At 43.4% G+C, this 18,901-nt stretch overlaps 1 protein-coding gene across 1 annotated transcript in view; it reads left to right on the forward strand.

The window, feature by feature from the left end:
* cadps2 (Ca++-dependent secretion activator 2) overlaps positions 1-18,901 on the forward strand; it is a 249,967-nt gene that overhangs the window by 153,034 nt on the left and 78,032 nt on the right. The window contains exons 13-17 of the mRNA XM_070446338.1: positions 3,013-3,200; positions 9,674-9,775; positions 13,042-13,105; positions 13,279-13,402; positions 13,609-13,709. Coding sequence (XP_070302439.1) covers positions 3,013-3,200; positions 9,674-9,775; positions 13,042-13,105; positions 13,279-13,402; positions 13,609-13,709 — 579 coding nt within the window. The remainder of the gene's footprint in view (positions 1-3,012; positions 3,201-9,673; positions 9,776-13,041; positions 13,106-13,278; positions 13,403-13,608; positions 13,710-18,901) is intronic.

An 18,901-nucleotide genomic window follows, 5' to 3' on the forward strand; every position in this document is an offset into this window, starting at 1 on the left:
CCCACCTCTTCTCTCTCTCCCGAAAATTCTCCTACCCCCCTCCCACTCTCTCTCTCTCTCCGAATCTCCCTCCTCTCCCCACTCTCTCTTCTCTCTCCGAATCTCCCTTCCCCCCTCCCACTCTCTCGTCCTCTCTCTCGAATTCCTCCTTCCTCCCCAACTCTGCTCGTCTCCCTCATCACTCCTCCCTCCCACTCTCTCGCCCCTCTCCCTCTCCGAATCATCCCCCTCCTCCCTCTCCACATCTCCCCCTCTCCCTCTCCGAATCTCCCCCTCTCCCTCTCTGAATCTCCCCCTCGATATTCATCCTTAATCTCACCCCTCTCCCTTCTCCGAATTCTCTCCCTCCCGAATCTCCCCCTCTCCGAAATCTTCCCCCTCTCCGAATCTATCCCCCTCTCTATGAATCTCCCCCTCTCCCTCTCTGAATCTCCCCCTCTCCCTCTCCTGAATTCCCCCTCTCCCTCTTCTAATCTCCCTCTCTCGCTCCCCCTCCTTCCTCTGTCGTTCCTTCTCCCTCCCTCTCTTGATCCTCCCTCATCTCCTCTCTCTGAATCATCCTCTCCCTCCCTCTCTCTAATCTTCCTCTCCTCCTCTCTCTGAATCTTCCTCTCCCTCCCTCTCTTAACTCTCCTCCCTCCCTCCCTCTCTCAGAATCCTCTACCCCCTCCCTCCACCCTCAATCTCCTCCCCCTCCTCCACCTCAATCTCCCTCCCTCCCTCCACCTCAATCTCCCTCCCTCCACCTCAATCTCCCTCCCTCCTCCACCTCAATCTCCTCCCTCCCTCCACCTCAATCTCCCTCCCCTCCCTCCACCTCAATCTCCCTCCCTCCCTCCACCTCAATCTCCCTCAATCTCCCTCCACCTCAATCTCCCTCAATCTCCCTCCACCCTCAATCTCCCTCAATCTCCCTCCCTCCCTCCCTCCACCTCAATCTCCCTCCCTCCCTCCCTCCACCTCAATCTCCCTCCCTCCCTCCCTCCCTCCACCTCAATCTCCCTCCCTCCCTCCACCTCAATCTCCCTCTCCTCCCCTCCACCTCAATCTCCCTCAATCTCCCTCCACCTCAATCTCCCTCAATCTCCCTCCACCTCAATCTTCCCTCAATCTTCCCTCCTCCCTCCCTCCACCTCTCTCCCTCCCTCCCTCCCTCCACCTCAATCTCTCTCCCTCCACCTCAATCTCCCTCCCTCCACCTCAATTCTCCTCCCTCCACCTCCATCTCCCTCCCTCCACCTCAATCTCCCTCCCTCCACCTCAATCTCTCTCCCTCCACCTCAAGTTGGGGAATGAACGAAAGAGACAGAGAGTTGGGGAATGAATGAGAGAGACAGAGAGTTGGGGAATGAACGAGAGAGACAGAGAGTTGGGGAATGAACGAGAGAGACAGAGAGTTGGGGAATGAATGAGAGAGACAGAGAGTTGGGGAATGAATGAGAGAGACAGAGAGTTGGGGAATGAATGAGAGAGACAGAGAGTTGGGGAATGAACGATAGAAAGAGGGAGAGAGAGAATGACTAACTAAAGGAGGAGTTAAAGGGAGAATTAGAGAAGTAGAAGCGACGGAGAGAGAGAAAAGGACGTGTGGTGAAGTCAGGTAATTTCCAACTCACTTAGTGAAGCTATGTTTTATTGACTGTACAAAGAGTCTCTGACAGTACATTAAGACATGAAGGAGTCCTATTCTCTCCAGGATTGAAATCTCTGACCCAGTCCCTATCAGAATGTCTCAATAAGTAGGTTGCTATTATTTGCAGTATGAGGAAGACCAAGAATTGGAGCCCGTTATCATTTGTATCCATTGACTCTAAATCTCAAGACAAATAGAAAGATTTATTCTGCCTTCCATTTAAGTATCAAGTGCAAATTTAATGTGGAAATAGAAAGGATTCAGAGTGGCAGATTTGTAGGGCACAGTATTGCACATGTCTGGGTCGCTCCCAGGTCAACCATCGCCACCCGAAGAGTCACGGTTGCCATGCCAGGGATCTATTGGCGTCGTTATGGGCGACTGCTTGGCGGAGGTGCTAATTTGTTAATATTCCTTCCGAGAGGCGTCTTAATTAGGTTTAAGATTCATGCCTAATTTAGTTATTATGCACAGGATGAATGAACTAATGAACGTTCCAAGATTTCAGATCACTTCCTACTTCGAGTGAATTTATTATTATTTTTATTTTTTTGGTGAATTAATTGTTGGCGGGTTAACCTTGCTCTCATTTGTTTAATCATTGGAAATAGTCTGGGATTTTCTCTAACAGCTTATTGCAGAGGGTCTGTATTTACAGTGATAATGGAGAGTAAAAAACTTAAAACATAATCATCAGAATATATTTTTTTTCAACAAAACAAAAGGATCTTGATCAACTTTGTAATGTCTTAAACCAAATGGAAACTGTGTAGAAATAATGGACCTCCATTTATAGTCTCTTCTCTCTGTCCAGCTTAATCGAAATGAAAGCTTAACAGTCAGGGAGTTTAGAAAATTCCAAAAGCAATAGATGGAGGGATATTTTTTTGCTGAGTTTGATGGCAAGGAAATATAATACATTTTAAATGTGGCAATCTAGGCCTTGGTGAAGACTGAATGTGGCCTGCGGTGAAACAGTTTGACACCCCTGATTTATATAAATCAAAAACATCTAGTTTCCAATCAATGTTGGCACAGAAGGCGTATCTATGGCCCGTGGTTTGGTCAAACGGTAATGTCTCTTCCACGGAACCATATACAATCCCCCCGCGGCGGGTGTCCCGCTTCCGTCCCCACTTCAGCACTCTGCATTTCTCATCCCTCTATTCATTTGCTCCCATCTTTTCACAAATAAAATCAAAATACTTAAGGAGTTCAAAATTCCATCCTCCTTTAAAAATAAAAGAAGCTGTAATTATCTATTTGGGTTTTTTTTCTCCACAGATTCCGGCAGACCATCCTGTTAGAGACCATCAGTGGCAGGCATCCCGATAAGTAAAAACGATCCTCTCTAGCCTTTCCTCTGTTTGTGTCCACAGGGATGGTTCAGTCCAGGTCAGGTGTTTGTGCTGGATGAGTACTGCGCCCGCTACGGTGTGAGGGGCTGCCACCGCCACCTCAGCTACCTCCGGGACCTGATGGACTACTCTGAGAACAACACCCTGGTCGACCCCACCCTTCTACATTACAGCTATGCCTTCTGTGCCTCCCACATCCATGGCAATAGGTACATACATCAAAAGCTCCACAAATTAGTTAAGTGTTGTATTAAAGCAACTACAGATTTTTGCTTTTACGGTTTGCCGAACTGAAATGTTGTCTCCGGAGCTCAGATGGTAATTGTCAAGATGATTTTTTAAAATCTATAACCAGTGAAAAGACTCTGAAAAGACTCAGTGAAACTGGTTGAATCAACGTTGTTTCCACGTCATTTCAACCCCAAAAATGTAATGTGATGGTGTGGAATCAACATGGAAAACTGATTGGGTTTTCAGAAAGTCATCAACGGTAGGGAGAGGAATTTTGTCTTTTTTTCACACAACTTTTAACCTAAATCCAATGAAATGGTGACATTTTTTTGTTGATTTCACGTTAGTTTCAACTCAACCAAACTGATGTCTGTGCCTGGTGGGAATCTTGTTCACACTCTTCCATTCATTGCCCCTATAGGCTGTCATACACCCATAGAAAAGCTTGTATACTTTTTATTTCACATTTCAGAAATCAAGGAATCAGAAATATTTAGGTAAAAGAGAAACTGTGGGCTTTTGTGTGATGTAAAGGCGAGTCCTGCAAAGGGACTTGATAATACCACAATAGTAACCACCCACCCAGGTTGGCTCTTTCATTGTCTATTTTTCATTTCTCCATTCTTTGAGAAAGAGGGAGAACGTGTACGGAGTCTCTGCATACAAATGATCACTTAGCTGTTAACTCTGCATCGGAGCGTAGTATAATTAGAAAATGAATACAGGTTCTATATCAGTTTTTAATAGGTTGATAATTGTTCCCTTTTCGTCCTCCATGTTTTCTTGTTATTTATTTTTCTTTGGTTTATCATTATTCATATCTGCACACAATTTCTGAAACTATATATGTTTGAGGGTTGATGTTTAGATTTAACCAAATATCCAAGGTTTTTACACAGAGAAAAATGTTCACGACCACCAAATAATTATAATGAAATATAATCATATTTTCTGGGCATGAGTTGGTACAGTACTTTTGTCAAAAGCACGTCATTTGTTTCTTGTATTTAGTCTGCTATGAGCGGTATGCCTTGGCCACTTGTCGGCTTAACAGCTCCACTCGATCCTTCTTACTTAAGGCATCCGCATGCTTCCCATTATGATTACATTTTGTGACATTTTTGTTTGTTTTCATCTTTGTACAAGGGTTTTTTCGGCTTTTCATGCACACATTTTTTCCTGAGGTAAGCCGAAGTTCGTAAGCGAAGTCTACGCCCCTTCGTCAGTGATTGGTCAACAGTAGGGATTCTTCAATAAAGTGTTTGTTGTCATTCAACGAGACAACTACTTTTCATGCACATTTTTTCACTTGAGAAATACTGCACCAAACATCTTGGATGTAAAATTCCATGACTAAGACCTCTGCAAAAACTTCTAAATGGATTTCAGATTTCTTGAGTTACTGTATCTAGGAAGTGTATACTGACTACTGTGTCTCAAGATGGACTAACAGTGCTATTACTGCTTTTTCCTCGTATTTCAAGCGAAGGTATTTTAAGGGATTATGGGAGGCACAGCCGAGTTCTGCTAGGAGCAGTATGTAGACGCCTTTACGGCTATTAGTTTCCCACTTACCTCAAATAACCCCATGCTTGACTTCCCCTGTGATAAATGCTAATATATGTGCTTTCTCTCTTTGTTGAGTAATTTAGCCAATTAGAGAACGTAATGATTAGCCTCTGTGTAATCACCATGTATAAACAGGGGAGATTGCTGGAACTGGCTTTTTGTCAGTTGGAGTTCTAATTTGAATAATTGATGCCTATTCAGTGCTCTGATGCTGCCAGAAAGGTTGTGGAAGGGAGTGGAAGGTGGCATCGGGTAGCGTGAGGCCACAGACTGAGATGGAGGTAGCTTTATGGAACAGCCTTATGCAATCTGTAACTTACTTGTCTTTGTAAACGAAAAGGGGTGGGTCTTGGCAAATGTAACATTTATTTTAAATTATATAAAACAATCTGTCAGATCTGCCGTATACAAAACCCATGCCTTTTCCTTGTGATGTGTGGGTGCACCCTGGCATTTTGGGGTTAGCCTTTGCACTTTGAGAACAAAACTTGTCAATGAACTGGTTGAGTGTACCATTTCCTTTTCAGAGCTGTCATAGGTTAGCTGTCATAGGTTAGATGCTGTTGCACAAAGTACATTTCCGCCTGTACATTTCCCTTTACGTAGTCTTTTATAATCACACTCTTTGTACAATGGTTGTGAAAGGGGCTTGTGATTTCTGGAAAAAGGTGTTCCTTGAAAAGGGGACACTTGCTAACTTTGACAACTTTTTGTGGATCATTGGTTTTGATTGACAGATGACGAAAGAGTGGACTCATTGAGCTTTGCCACCAACATGAGTCTGTGCAGGTGTGGCTTGCATCTTCATGGAGACGGGTGTGTTTGGGAGCAGAGCACGGTTACAGAAGCCCATGGCAAAGGGAGCGAAAGGGCAGCACTGTGAGCCGTGTGAACAGTGACAGCGGACACATCTTCTGCTCACCTCCTTCTCACCTGTCACTTCCTATCCCCCGCTTCTCAGAGCCGTCCGGCTCTCATTGGCTCGGAATGTGACCGGAGCTTTTACTTCTGCCACCCCGACTCCTCATGCCACCCATCCCCTGTCTCTCCTAACTGCCAGCCTTGTCTGATCCCCATGCTGCTAAAGGTAGGTGACATGCACACGGTGCCCTGCCACGTGTGGCCGCCGACTCACCATCAGATGACGCCCACTCCTTCGGATGTGATTTACCCAGACATCCGGAGGTTTGGAGCGTGGTCGAAGACGACAGTCATCACTTACAGATGAGCCGTATCCACTGTAAACACCCTGACATGAAACTACAGATGTCCCAACAAGACTGCAGTAACCTACAGCCCCATCCTGGAGCCTGTTAACCCTTTGTGAGTGGGGGGTCAGCGTTTAGCCCCAACTCAAACATGCTTGCTTCATTAAGCATCAACAATGCGTCTGCCCTCGACAAGCTGTCGCACTGCGCCCAGCTCTGACGTGTGCAGCCAAGCATGACAGGAAGTTTGATTGGTTTTGATAGCAGTCGGAGAAAAGCTACTGCGGGAAAGCCAGTTACAAGCACAGGGGTTCTACTTGAGATTTTAATGGCCTATCAGGGTATTTTCAATTTGGCCTGTTGCCAACTTTTTGGTGTTAACAAGGCAGGCTTTGAGTGCTCGTATCCTTGCAACACTTTGAATGTTACAAGGATAGCAACATAGAGATGGTATGTATCAGAGGACTGAACAACTGAAGTGACAGTCTGTTCTTTGTCAGACTCCATACCACAAAACTGTCAGTATTGATCAATCATGCAATCTGATGTTTTGCTTGTGTTAACGTGTCTATATTTGTATAAGGCATTTTGACTTTGCTAAATGAACAGATTCCTTATCTTTGTTTATCTTATCTTTGAATTTGAGCAACTGGTCAGCTCACAGGACCTATGGGCTGGGGCCTATGGGCTGGGGCCTATGGGCTGGGGCTGGGACTAAGGCCTAGTGCAGGGATCATCTAGATTCAGCCACTGGACAATTTATTTTCTTGAGGGATGGTTGTGGTGCCAGAACACTAATTGGAAATAATTTGTAGACTGCAAAAAGCCCAAACAGATATATATTTAACTAAAACATAATAATTTAAAACCTTGCTTACATTTGTATATGATCACGTGTCTCTCTCTTATGGGTGGGTATACTTGGGAACAGAAAATTTGTATTACTTGGAGCTGATTTCCTGGTGTTTTTACAGTATTTTATGTCCAACAATGAAAATTATAAATAATAAAATAATATACAGTACCAGTCAAAGTTTGGACACCTACTCATTCAATGGTTTTTCTTTATTTGTACCATTTTCTACATTGTAGAATAATAGTGAAGACATCAAACTATGAAATAACACAAAGTGTTCAACAAATGTATATTTGCTATTCTTCAAAGTAGCCACCCTATGCCTTGATGACAACTTTGCACACTCTTGGCATTCTCTCAACCAGCTTCACCTGGAATGCTTTTCCAACAGTCTTGAAAGAGTTCCCATATATGCTGAGCACTTGTTGACTGCTTTTCCTTCACTCTGCAGTCCAACTCATCTCAATTGGGTTGAGGTCGGGAGATTGTGGAGCCTACGTCATCTAATGCAGCACTCCATCACTTTCTTGGTCAAATAGCCCTTACACAGCCTGGAGGTGTGTTGGCTCATTGTCCTGTGGAAAAACAAATAATAGTCCCACTAAGCGCAAACCAGATGGGATGGCATATTGCTGCAGAATGCGGTGGTAGCCATGCTGATTAAGGGTGCCTTGATGTCTAAATAAATCACTGACTGTGCCACCAGCAAAGCACCACCACACCTTGTCCTCAATGCTTTACGGTAGGAACCACACATGCGGAGATCATCCGTTCACCTACTCTGCGTCTCACAAAGACACTGCGGTTGGAACAAAAATGACAAATTTGGACTCATCAGACCAAAGGACAGATTTCCACCAGTCTAGTCCATTGCTCGTGTTTCTTGGCCCAAGCAAATCTCTTCTTCTTATTGGTGTCCTTTAGTAGTGCTTTCTTTGCAGAAATTCGACCATGAAGGCCTGATTCAGGCAGTCTCCTTTGAACAGTTGATGTTGAGATATGTCTGTTACTTGAACTCTGCGACGCATTTATTTGGGCTGCAATCTGAGGTGCAGTTAACTCTAAATAACTTATCCTCTGCAGCAGGTAACTCTGGGTCTTCCTTTCCTGTGGCTGTCCTCATGAGAGCCAGTATCATCATAGCGCTTGATGGTTTTTGCAACTGCACTTGAAGAAACTTTCAATAGTAAAAATAAAGAAAAACCCTTGAATGAGTACTGTATATGTTTTTTTGTTTAGTTTTTTTGCTAAAACCACCCGCGGGACAAATTCGCTGTTGGGGAACCCTAACCTAGTGTATGGCCAAAGGACGGGGAGGGAGGGCTGCTTTACATGGCCCTTATATCTTCATCTGGACGTTTGGGCTGGAGTGTGAGAGATGAACAGAACAAGAAATCCACTCCCTTTTTACCACGACATGAAAGAAAATGTCCTTGCCATCCCATGAGTGAGCATACTCGCCCACCCCTCCTAGCACTATCCTTTTTGTGTGTTCCTTTGGGATTAGCTGGTGCTTGTTAAAGGGGGTGGCAGCAGGGGGGGGAGTTAATGAATTGACGGATTTAAGGAACAAGTAGTCCTTACAAATGCTGTTGTGAAGAGAGGGCTGTTTTTCATTGTAGAGCAGGGCCTTTTGGGGATTGAACGGAGAGCAGTTGAAGTGAAGGCCTGATGTTCAGACACAATACACTACAAGCTTTTCATTGTCACTCCATTTCTTGAGATTCTTTTTTATAGAGTCCTTTATGACAGCTAAATACTTTTTTACGTTTCTAATGTGAGGTTTATTATTTTACTCTAAAACCAGACACATTTTGGATAGGATGGTTTACACTCATATTTATTCTAGAATTACCTTAGTTAGCTTTTTTTGTAACTCTCTTGGCAGAGTAAACAACACGCAAACAATTAGTAAATGCTTCATAACTAAATTGCAATTCACAATTCAGTTTCTCTGCTTCAACTTCAAGTCAAATCAAATGGTATTTATCACATGCGCCGAATACAACAGGTGTGGTAGACCTTACAGTGAAATGCTTACTTACAAGCCCTTAACGAACAATGCAGTTTTAAGAAAAATAAGTGTTAAAGTATTTACTCAAATAAACTGAAGTAAAAAAATTGTCACATATTGTTGCAGATACATCTCATTCTTCCCTGCTAGAGGCTAATACATAATGTTCAGGGGCTCACTGCATACGCTTTTATAAGCACAACTCATTAACACAGACAACCTCACCCCCTCCTCTCAGCGAAAGCGAGTGTTGTTTTGAGGCAGCGCCTTTTTTCTTTCAGTTGAAAGAAGCCCAGGAAGTCAAGGTTAGCAGTCCGGGTAGTGATTGCATTTTCTTCTCTTTCCCCAGAGTGCCTATTAATGGGAAGGCAAGCAGAGAATGGAAGCTTTACAAACATTAAAGTGGCAATCTGTGATTGCTACATCCATTTTGTTGACTTTTAAATGAATGATATATAGCCATTGATTCTTGAAAAATATAACTTAAATGAGCAACTGTCCAACCCCATCAGAACCCAAAATATAAGCTTTTTTATTTTATTTTTTCATTGTATGTCAACTATGTCATTCTAAACACAGACTGTATATTTTCAAAACATGGTTAAAACGATCATTTTGATTTCATGGATGGTCAGTCCTTGCATCCATAGCCCCGTCTATGAATTTCAGAGTGGTTACTTTACTCCAGCCCCATCCCTCAGCTGTTTACCAAAAAAGGTGGTGGGGTGGCCGCTTTGTTGTTGTTTGAACTGCAGATTTCCCCTATAATGAAATGCTCATCAAATATTTCTGTTTTTTTTTCAGGCCGGATGGAATAGGCACAGTCACTGAGGAAGAGAGAGAACAGTTTGAGGACATAAGAAGCCGTCTCCTGAGTCTATTGGACAACCAGATCATCCATTTTAGGTACTACTTCCTCTACGATTGACATGATTACAAACAATGGTATGTAGGCTTCATTTGTCAGTAATACACTAGTAACTGAGTATAATAAAAACCTTCCAAACATTTAACCCCCTAAGGTCTAATTAGCATAATAAAACAATCCCTATAAATCTGTCAGTTTAAGCTAGAGATGTTTTTTCACAAAATCACAATTGTCTCTAGCGTCCGAATGGTTTAGTCTACAAACTATTATGACCCCTCTATGGAAAGTGTCTTGGGACTTGTCTGAAGTCGGTGCAGCCGATCTGCCAACTTCTGTCTGTAGCGTCCAAACTATTTGGGCTACACACTACAGTACATGTCGGTTGTTTTGCTCTAGGACGCCCACAGGCCTCAACACTCGTCTGAAGGTCCCCCGGTACCAGTTGAAAACATTATGGAAGTATATATCGAGATTGTTTAGTGCCAAAAATAAGGGGTTAAATACACGTCAAAAATAATGTTTCCCGATCTAAGATACACAGTACCAGTCAAAAGTTTGGACACACCTACTCATTAAAGGGTTTTTCTTTATTTTTACTGTTTTCTACATTGTAGAATAATAGTGAATACATCCAAACTATGACAATAACACATATGGAATCATGTAGTAACCAAAAAAGTGTTAAACAAATCAAAATATGTATTTTATTTGAGATTCTTCAAAGTAGCCACCCTTTGCCTTGACAGCTTTGCGCGCTCTTGGCATTCTCTCAACCAGCTTCATGAGGTAGTCACCTGTGGAATGCATTTCAGGTGTGCCTTGTTAAACGTTCATTTGTGGAGTTTCTTTCATTAATGCATTTGAATTAGTTGTGTTGTGACAAGGTAGGGTTGATATACAGAAGATAGCCCTATTTGGTAAAAGACCAAGTCCATATTATGGCAAGAACAGATCAAATAAGCAAAAAGAAACAACAGTCCATCATTACTTTAAGACATGAAGGTCAGTCAATGCGGAGTATTTCAAGAACTTTTAAAGTTTCTTCTAGTGCAGTCGCGAAGACCATCAAGTGCTATGATGAAGCTGGCTCTCATGAGGACCGCCACAGGAAAGGAAGACCCAGAGTTACCTCTGCTGTCGAGGATAAGTTCATTAGAGTTACCAGCCTCAGCAATTGCAGCCCAAATAAATGCTTCACAGAGTTCAAGTAACAGACACATCTCAACATCAACTGTTCAGAGGAGACTGCGTGAATCAGGCCTTCGTGGTTGAATTGCTGCAAAGAAACGACTACTAAAGGACACCAATAAGAAGAAAAGACTTGCTTGGGCCAAGAAACATGAGCAATGGACATTAGACCGTTGGAAATCTGTCCTTTGGTCTGATCAGTACAAATTTGAGATTTTTGGTTCCAACTGCTGTGTCTTTGTGAGATGCAGAGTAGGTGAACGGATGATCTCTGCATGTGTGGTTCCCGCCGTGAAGCATGGAGGAGGCGGTGTGATGGTGTGGGGTGCTTTTCTGGTGACACTGTCAGTGATTTATTTTAAGGCACACTTAACCAGCATGGCTACCACAGCATTCTGCAACAATATGCCATCCCATCTGGTTTGCGCTTAGTGGGACTGTCATTTGTTTTTCAACAGGACAATGACCCAACACACCTCCAGGCTGTGTAAGGGCTATTTGACCAAGAAGGAGAGTGATGGAGTGCTGCGTCAGATTACCTGTCCTCCACAATCACCCGACCTCAACCCAATTGAGATGGTTTGGGATGAGTTGGATTGCAGAGTGAAGGAAAAGCAGCCAACAAGTGCTCAGCATATGTGGGAACTCCTTCAAGACAGTTGGAAAAGCATTCCAGGTGAAGCTGGTTGAGAGAATGCCAAGAGTGTGCAAAGCTGTTATCAAGGCAAAGGGTGGCTACTTTGAAGAATATCAAATATAAAATATATTTTGATTTGTTTAACACTTTTTTGGTTACTACATGATTCCATATGTGTTATTTCATAGTTTCCTGATCTTTCTTATTTCTCTCAGATATAGTACAGACACTTCAGAACAAACTTCCTTTAGATTTGTTGGGGGGACTACCTATTGTTTCCATGTAGTGAATCATTATTCAATGTGTTTGTATGGGCTAATAGCAGTAAGGCCAAAAATAATTTTCCATCAAATAACCCCTCCCCTGGCTTAGACATTGCTTAGACTCTTATGGGTTAAACAGGTGCAAAATGGTGTATATTGGATTCTTGGTCCTCCCTACATCTGTGAGCTGCTATTCACCATTATTGCCTTGTATGGCCTTATTGTCAGGGCCATTGACACAGATCCAGACCTTGAAGGATGGTTTGTTCAATGAACTTGCCCCATTCATATCCCTGAACTTTGGCATTTCAAACCCCTTCATCCCTGTGAAGGGCCCTCCATCTGGCCCCAAGGAGGAGAGAGGGTGGATGGGGACACGGAGTCTGTAGAGGGCTGTTGAAAGCAGCGGGAGTCATTAACAACACTCCTCAACGAGAGGCTAATGGCAGTAAACAATAGCCTAGACAATTTTGGGATTATGCTGATCAGCAGCAAACAGGAGCAGGATGCGTGTAGTTTGTTTAGGATTAAAGGGGAACACAGCGAAGTTGTATAAGGGCTATAAGAGTCATTTGGTAATTCCTCACCATGTACTAAGAAGGGACATGTTTGGCAGCGAACACCTCAAATCCACTTAAAATATGATATCCACATTTAGGAGTGATGTTGTCCGGTAGTTCAACTTGTTACCAGTCAAGAGGACCAGAGTCCCCAGAGAATGTGTGGTCATGGGCATGGGGTATTTATTGCTAATGTATGTATTGGCTGGTGCAATCAAATGTAATTTCCCTCTCGGTGATTAATAAAGCACTATCTTCATTTATCCTATTTGCCTCCCACTTCTGACCTCTACTTTGTTGAGACTTCATCACCCACAGTGTAACCTACATATTTGTGCCGATCAGTGTTTTATCTGTAGTCAATAGATGGCTGTCCTGCATTATGTTGTGTCATGCCTTCCTTTCATGCATTAAAGGACAAATCCACCCAAAAACTCTTTTGGTATTTGTTTCATTAGTTCATTGTTGACATAGTCCCAAAATATTTTGCTTGTCAGCAATCAAGTTTTCAAAATATGTAACTTTCAAAATACAGAAATCATCCCCGGAGGATGCATTATATGATGCAAAATGCAGTTAAGCATTCCCACAGAATCATCCTTGTTCTTAAAAAATGATGGTGTAGATGCACTGTCCGCTCACACTTGTGTCCACAGGTACTGTTTCCCCTTTGGCCGACCAGATGGTGCCCTCAAAGCGACGCTCTCCCTGCTAGAAAGGGTATGTTTTGCTGAAAAAGTTGGCCTATTGTTATTCTTTGAGTCTACAAGTCTCTGCATTCCGTTATTCATACTGCAGACAATAATGTGTTGGGTTATCCTTGTGATCTTCCACTAAAATCAGGTTTTGGGTCAGTCTTATAAGGAACAAGAAGTGTGTTTTGTGGATTCTAGGTTTTGATGAAGGACATTACCACTCCGGTTCCTCCTGAGGAGATGAAGAAGATGGTCAAAAAATGTCTGGAGAAAGCTGCCCTTATCAACTACTCCCAGCTGACCCAATACGCTCAGATCGAGGGTGTGTGCAAGCCCGGCTCACACGTGGTGATATTACTGTGTCGTATTTCACTGTCATGTCTCTGTGTCTGGGCTTTGTTCAAGTATATGCATATGATGTTGGTTTGTCAGTGTTCTTAATGGAGTATACTGGGTGGCGTTAGTGTTTTAGTGTATCTGTGTGCTGGTGTCACAGTGCTGGCATGTTTGTGTGTGCTAATGTTACAGCTGATGCTCAGGCTGCCCCGGAGAAGAGATTGGAGGACATGATGCGACTGGGAGAACTTTGTATTGAGGTCCTGCAGCAGAATGATGAGCACCATTCCGAGGTAGGACCATTCTGCCATACTAATGGTGTCACCCCTACCACACACAAACACACTATCACCGTTACAAACTCAATGTGCACCAGGGTTGGGGTCGATTCTGAATTGAGTTGCACATTTTTCATAATTCTAATTCAAATCTTGAATTTAAAATTAATTGGCCGCATCTCACAGGAAGCGTACTTTGAATTAAAGGAGGTAGAATCTTATTTAATTAAATTCTAATGGCATATTTATTCTATCAGCATGTAATGTTTTTGACATTATGTATGTTTACCACCACCATGTAGCATAAGGTTGAAACATTTAATTTTCATAAAACACTCATTCTCCTAAAACAATTTTAAATAATGACAGTGGTTTGGAAATATTCTAATGTCATGTTGTGGGTTGTCAGTAATAGTTAATATACCACAGCATTAATATACCACAGCTGAGTATGTGATTGTATCATCTGCATATAAATGGATGAGAGAGCTTCCTACTGCCTGAGCAATGTTGTTGAAGTAAATTGAGAAGCGCGTGGGGCCTAGGATCAAGCCTTGGGGTATTCCCTTGGTGATGGGAAGTGGCTGAAACAGCAGATGTTCTTGACTTTATACACTGCACTCTTTGAGAGGGGTAGAGCTATTTGTTTCTATCCTGGGTCTGTGTTGGCAGCTGTGTGCCAAAGTGGAAGATGACACATCAAGTGCCAACACTGTAGTAAAGTCTTGGCAGGCAGAGATTAAAACAACGCCCACAGCCCATACGCACAGGTCGCTCTTATGGTACAGTGTAAAACTGCTCAATCGTAGGTGTTGAGACGTCCACAAACAACACATATACAGTGCATTCAGAAAGTATTCAGACCCCTTGACTTTTTCCACCATTTGTTACATTACAGCCTTATTCTAAAATTGATTAAATGTATTGTTTCCCTCATCAATCTACACACAATACCCCCAAAATGACAAAGCAAAAATGAGCTCAGTTGCATCCTGTTTCCATTGATCATCCTTGAGATGTTTATACAACTTGAATTTACCACGGGTGCACTCTAATCAATTGATCTGACATGACTTGGAAAGGCACACACCTGTCTATATAAGGTCCCACAGTTGACAGTGCATGTTAGAGCAAAAACCAAGCCATGAGGTCGAAGGAATTGTCCGTAGAGCTCAGACAGGATTGTATCAAGGCACACATGTGGGGAATGGTACCAAAAAATGTCTGCACCATTGAAGGTCCCCAAGAACACAGTGGCCTCCATCTATCTTAAATGGAAGAAGTTTGGAACCACCAAGTCTCCCTTGGTGGTTCCAAACACCAAGACTCTTCCTTTGGCTGGGCTGGCCACCCAGCCAAACTGAGCAATCAGGGGAGAAGGGCCTTGGTCAGGGAGGTGACCAAGAACCCGATGGTCACTCTGACAGAGCTCCAGAGTTCCTCTGTGGAGATGAGCGAACCTTCCAGATGGACAACAATCTCTACAGCACTCCACCAATCAGGCATTTATGGTAGAGTGGCCAAACGGAAGCCTCTCTTCAGTAAAAGGCACATGACAGCCCGCTTGGAGTTTGCCAAAAGGCACCTAAAGTCTCTCAGACCATGAAAAACAAGATTCTCTGGTCTGATGAAACCAAGATTAAACTCAAGCGTCACGTCTGGAGGAAACCTGGCACCATCCCTACAGTGAAGCATGGTGGTGGCAGCATCATTCTGTGGGGATGTTTTTCAGCAGCAGGGCCTGGGAGACTATTCAGTATCGAGGGAAAGATGAACGGAGCAAAGTACAGAGAGATCCTTGATGAAAACCTGCTCCAGAGCGCTCAGGACCTAAGACTGGGGCGAAGGTTCACCTTCCAACAGGACAATGACCCTAAGCACACAGCCAAGACAACACCGTAGTGGCTTCGGGACATGTCTCTGAATGTCCTTGTGTGGCCCAGCCAGAGCCCAGACTTGAACCCAATCTAACATCTCTGGAGAGACCTGAAAATAGCTGTGCAGAGACGCTCCTCATCCAACCTGACAGAGCTTGAGAGGATCTTCAGAGAAGAATGGCAGAAACCGCCCAAATACAGGTGTGCCCAGCTTCTGGTGTCATACCCAAGAAGATTCGAGGCTGTAATCGCTGCCGAGGGTAAAGGGTCTGAATACTTATGTAAAATAAAAAAATTGTCTAAAAGCCTGTTTTTGCCTTGTCATTATGGGGATTGTGTGTAGATTGATTCGGGGGGAAAATACACTTTAATCAATTTTAGAATAAGGCTGTAACATAACAAAATGTGGAAAAAGTCAAGGGGTCTGAAAACTATCCGCATGCACTGTACTTGTCTAATAAGTGGCAGTGGGGCTTCAGACATCTGTTTCTGAGTGACAGTGCTATTTATAAGTGGCTGCAAATCTGTGGCTGTCATCACCACAAATGAGACATGGTCTTTTTGTAGTTGGAGGCTGGCGCTGGAGTTTTAGCGGGAGGACGGTCACGTTAGCGCGTCCATCACGCTGTCAAATGTAAAATGTTTCCATGTTTTCAGCATGTGTGGAAATCAAATTACCCTTTGCAGTTTTCACTTGGTATAAAATACTAAAAAGAGGCCCTCACTTTCTCTAATGTCTTTCACTTTCCCTCTTCTTCTGATATGAATTGGAAAGGGAAGAGAGGTAAGTGTTTCTTACGAAAACTCTAGCTGTGTGTCTGTCATGTCCATCAAATTGTGTTACGTCCCAAAGCCTGTCAACATCTGTCAGTCATACAGTATACCACTCTTCACTCATACCCTGTCAAGCTCTGTTTATGGTTTTCATTGAGGAGATGGTTGATACTGAGTCATCAACAGTCATTAAGGTGCAATGTGATGGATTCACGACAGGTTGTGGTCCTGGTGGACTGCTGAATATTTGTTTCCCATGATACCAAATTCTGCCCTTTTGGGTATCTAAGGATTCAGGTTTTGGGGTGATTTATTGTACCCAAATGTTGCTACAATTCAGTGTTTCTTGACATGCATCTGTATCGTTTGCCCTTGCTTTCAGTCATATACCTTACATTTTTATTCCTCCATCTTTCTCTGAATCTCACTTAGAGACAGCATGTTGTGAGTTCATTCCTGCAGTTATGTGAGGATGCCTGTTGGTGTGAATTGAGGGGGTTGGCGATAGGTAATGAATCGTGTGGCGCAAAGGCACTCTTTTTAATTGTGTTGATTTGCACAGAGCGCTGAAAAGGCACATCTGAAAAGGATGATAACGGCCCTCAAGGCCAGATATAGCGATGGGACATACACCTTTTCTGACCGCCAGCCTAGTGTTTTATCTGCCGCAAGCGCCCACTAACACACACACACACACACACACACACACACACACACAAACACACACACACACACACACCACAACACACCACACACACACACACACACACACACACACACACACACAACACAGCATGGACACATACAGACGGACACAACACAACACCAGACAGATGGACTCACACAGACACGCACACAGGAACAACGACCTTCAATCACTGTCACATTCCCCCCATGCTTCATTGGGCTCTTTGCACTTTTCTCTCTCCTCACATGGCGACCACTGAGTAGGGTAGGAAGCATCTCTTTTGGGTGGGCACGTAGACAATGGAGTCATGAAAAGCAACTGCGGCTCTGCTAAATGTTCCAATGATTAGAGCCAAGAACATGACTTTGTCAAGCTCCATTATGACCTAAAATCTCCTATTACTAAACTTTCCTGGATATGACCTCAAATCTCCTATACTAACTTCGTAGATATGACCTAAAATCTCCTATACTAACTTCCTGGATATGACCTCAAATCTCCTATACTAACTTCGTAGATATGACCTAAAATCTCCTATACTAACTTCCTTGAAAGATGGTGTCGTACACAATATTGACACAAACAAAACATACCAGTATGTAGTCACGTTGACACACCGCAACAATAGTCAAGGACCAGTCAGAACTTTAAGCAAAGATTGTATTCAATAATCACTGTAAATGATTGGGTTTGTAACTACAGTACATGTATAATGGCTAGTCCCACCAAGACATGAAAAGAGAGTTTGAGTGCACATCCATCTTTTGAACCTTTTCTTCTTTTGTGTGATATACACTGAACAAATATATAAACGCAACATGTAAAGTGTTGGACCATGTTTCATGAGCTGAAATAAAAGATCCCAGAAGTTTCCCATACACACACAAAGCTTATTTCTCAAAAATGTTGGACAGAAATGTGTTTACATCCCTGTTAGAGAGCGTTTATTTTTTGCCAAGATAATCCCATTCACCTGACAGGTGTGACATATGAAGAAGCTGATTAAACAGCATGATCATTACACAGGTTCAACTTGTACAGGGGACAAGAAAGGCCACTCTAAAATGTGCTGTTTTGTCAGACAACACAATGCCACAGATGTCTCAAGTTTTGAGGGAGTGTGTAATTGGCATGCTGACTGCAGGAATGTCCACCAGAGCTGTTGCCAGAGAATTGAACGTTAAGCTGCCTCCAATGTCRTTATAGAGAATTTGGCAATACGTCCAACCCCAGACCAGGTATAACCATGCCAGACCAGGTACTCCAAAACCGGCTTCTTCACCTGTGGGATCATCCGAGAACAGCCACCCGGACAGCTGATGAAACTGTGGTTTTGCAAAACCGAAGAATTTCTGCACAAACTGTCAGATACCGTCTCAGGGAGGCTTATCTGCATGCTTGTCGTCTTGACCTGACTGCAGTTTGGTGTCGTAACAGACTTCAGTGGGCAAATTCTCACCTTTGATGGCCACTGGCAAGCTGGAGTAGTGTGCTCTTCATGGATGAATCCCAGTTCCAACTGTACCGGGCAGATGGCAGACAGCATGTATGGCGTTGTGTGGGCGAGCGGATTGCTGATGTCGGCGTTGTGAACAGAGTGCCTGCTCTGTGGTGGTGGGGTTAACGTATTGGGCAGGCGTAATCTACGGACAACTAACACAATTGCATTTTATAGTTGGCAATTTGAATGCACAGAGATACCGTGATGAGATCCTGAGGCCCATTGTTGTGCCATTCATCTGTCACCATCACCTCATGTTTCAGCATGATAATGCACGGCACCATGCCGCAAGGATCTGTCCCCAATTCCTGGAAGCTGAAAATGTCCCAGTTCTTCCATGGCCTGCATACTTACCAGACATGTCACA

Source organism: Salvelinus sp. IW2-2015, linkage group LG13, assembly GCF_002910315.2.
Source record: "Salvelinus sp. IW2-2015 linkage group LG13, ASM291031v2, whole genome shotgun sequence".
Taxonomy (NCBI): Eukaryota; Metazoa; Chordata; class Actinopteri; order Salmoniformes; family Salmonidae; genus Salvelinus; species Salvelinus sp. IW2-2015.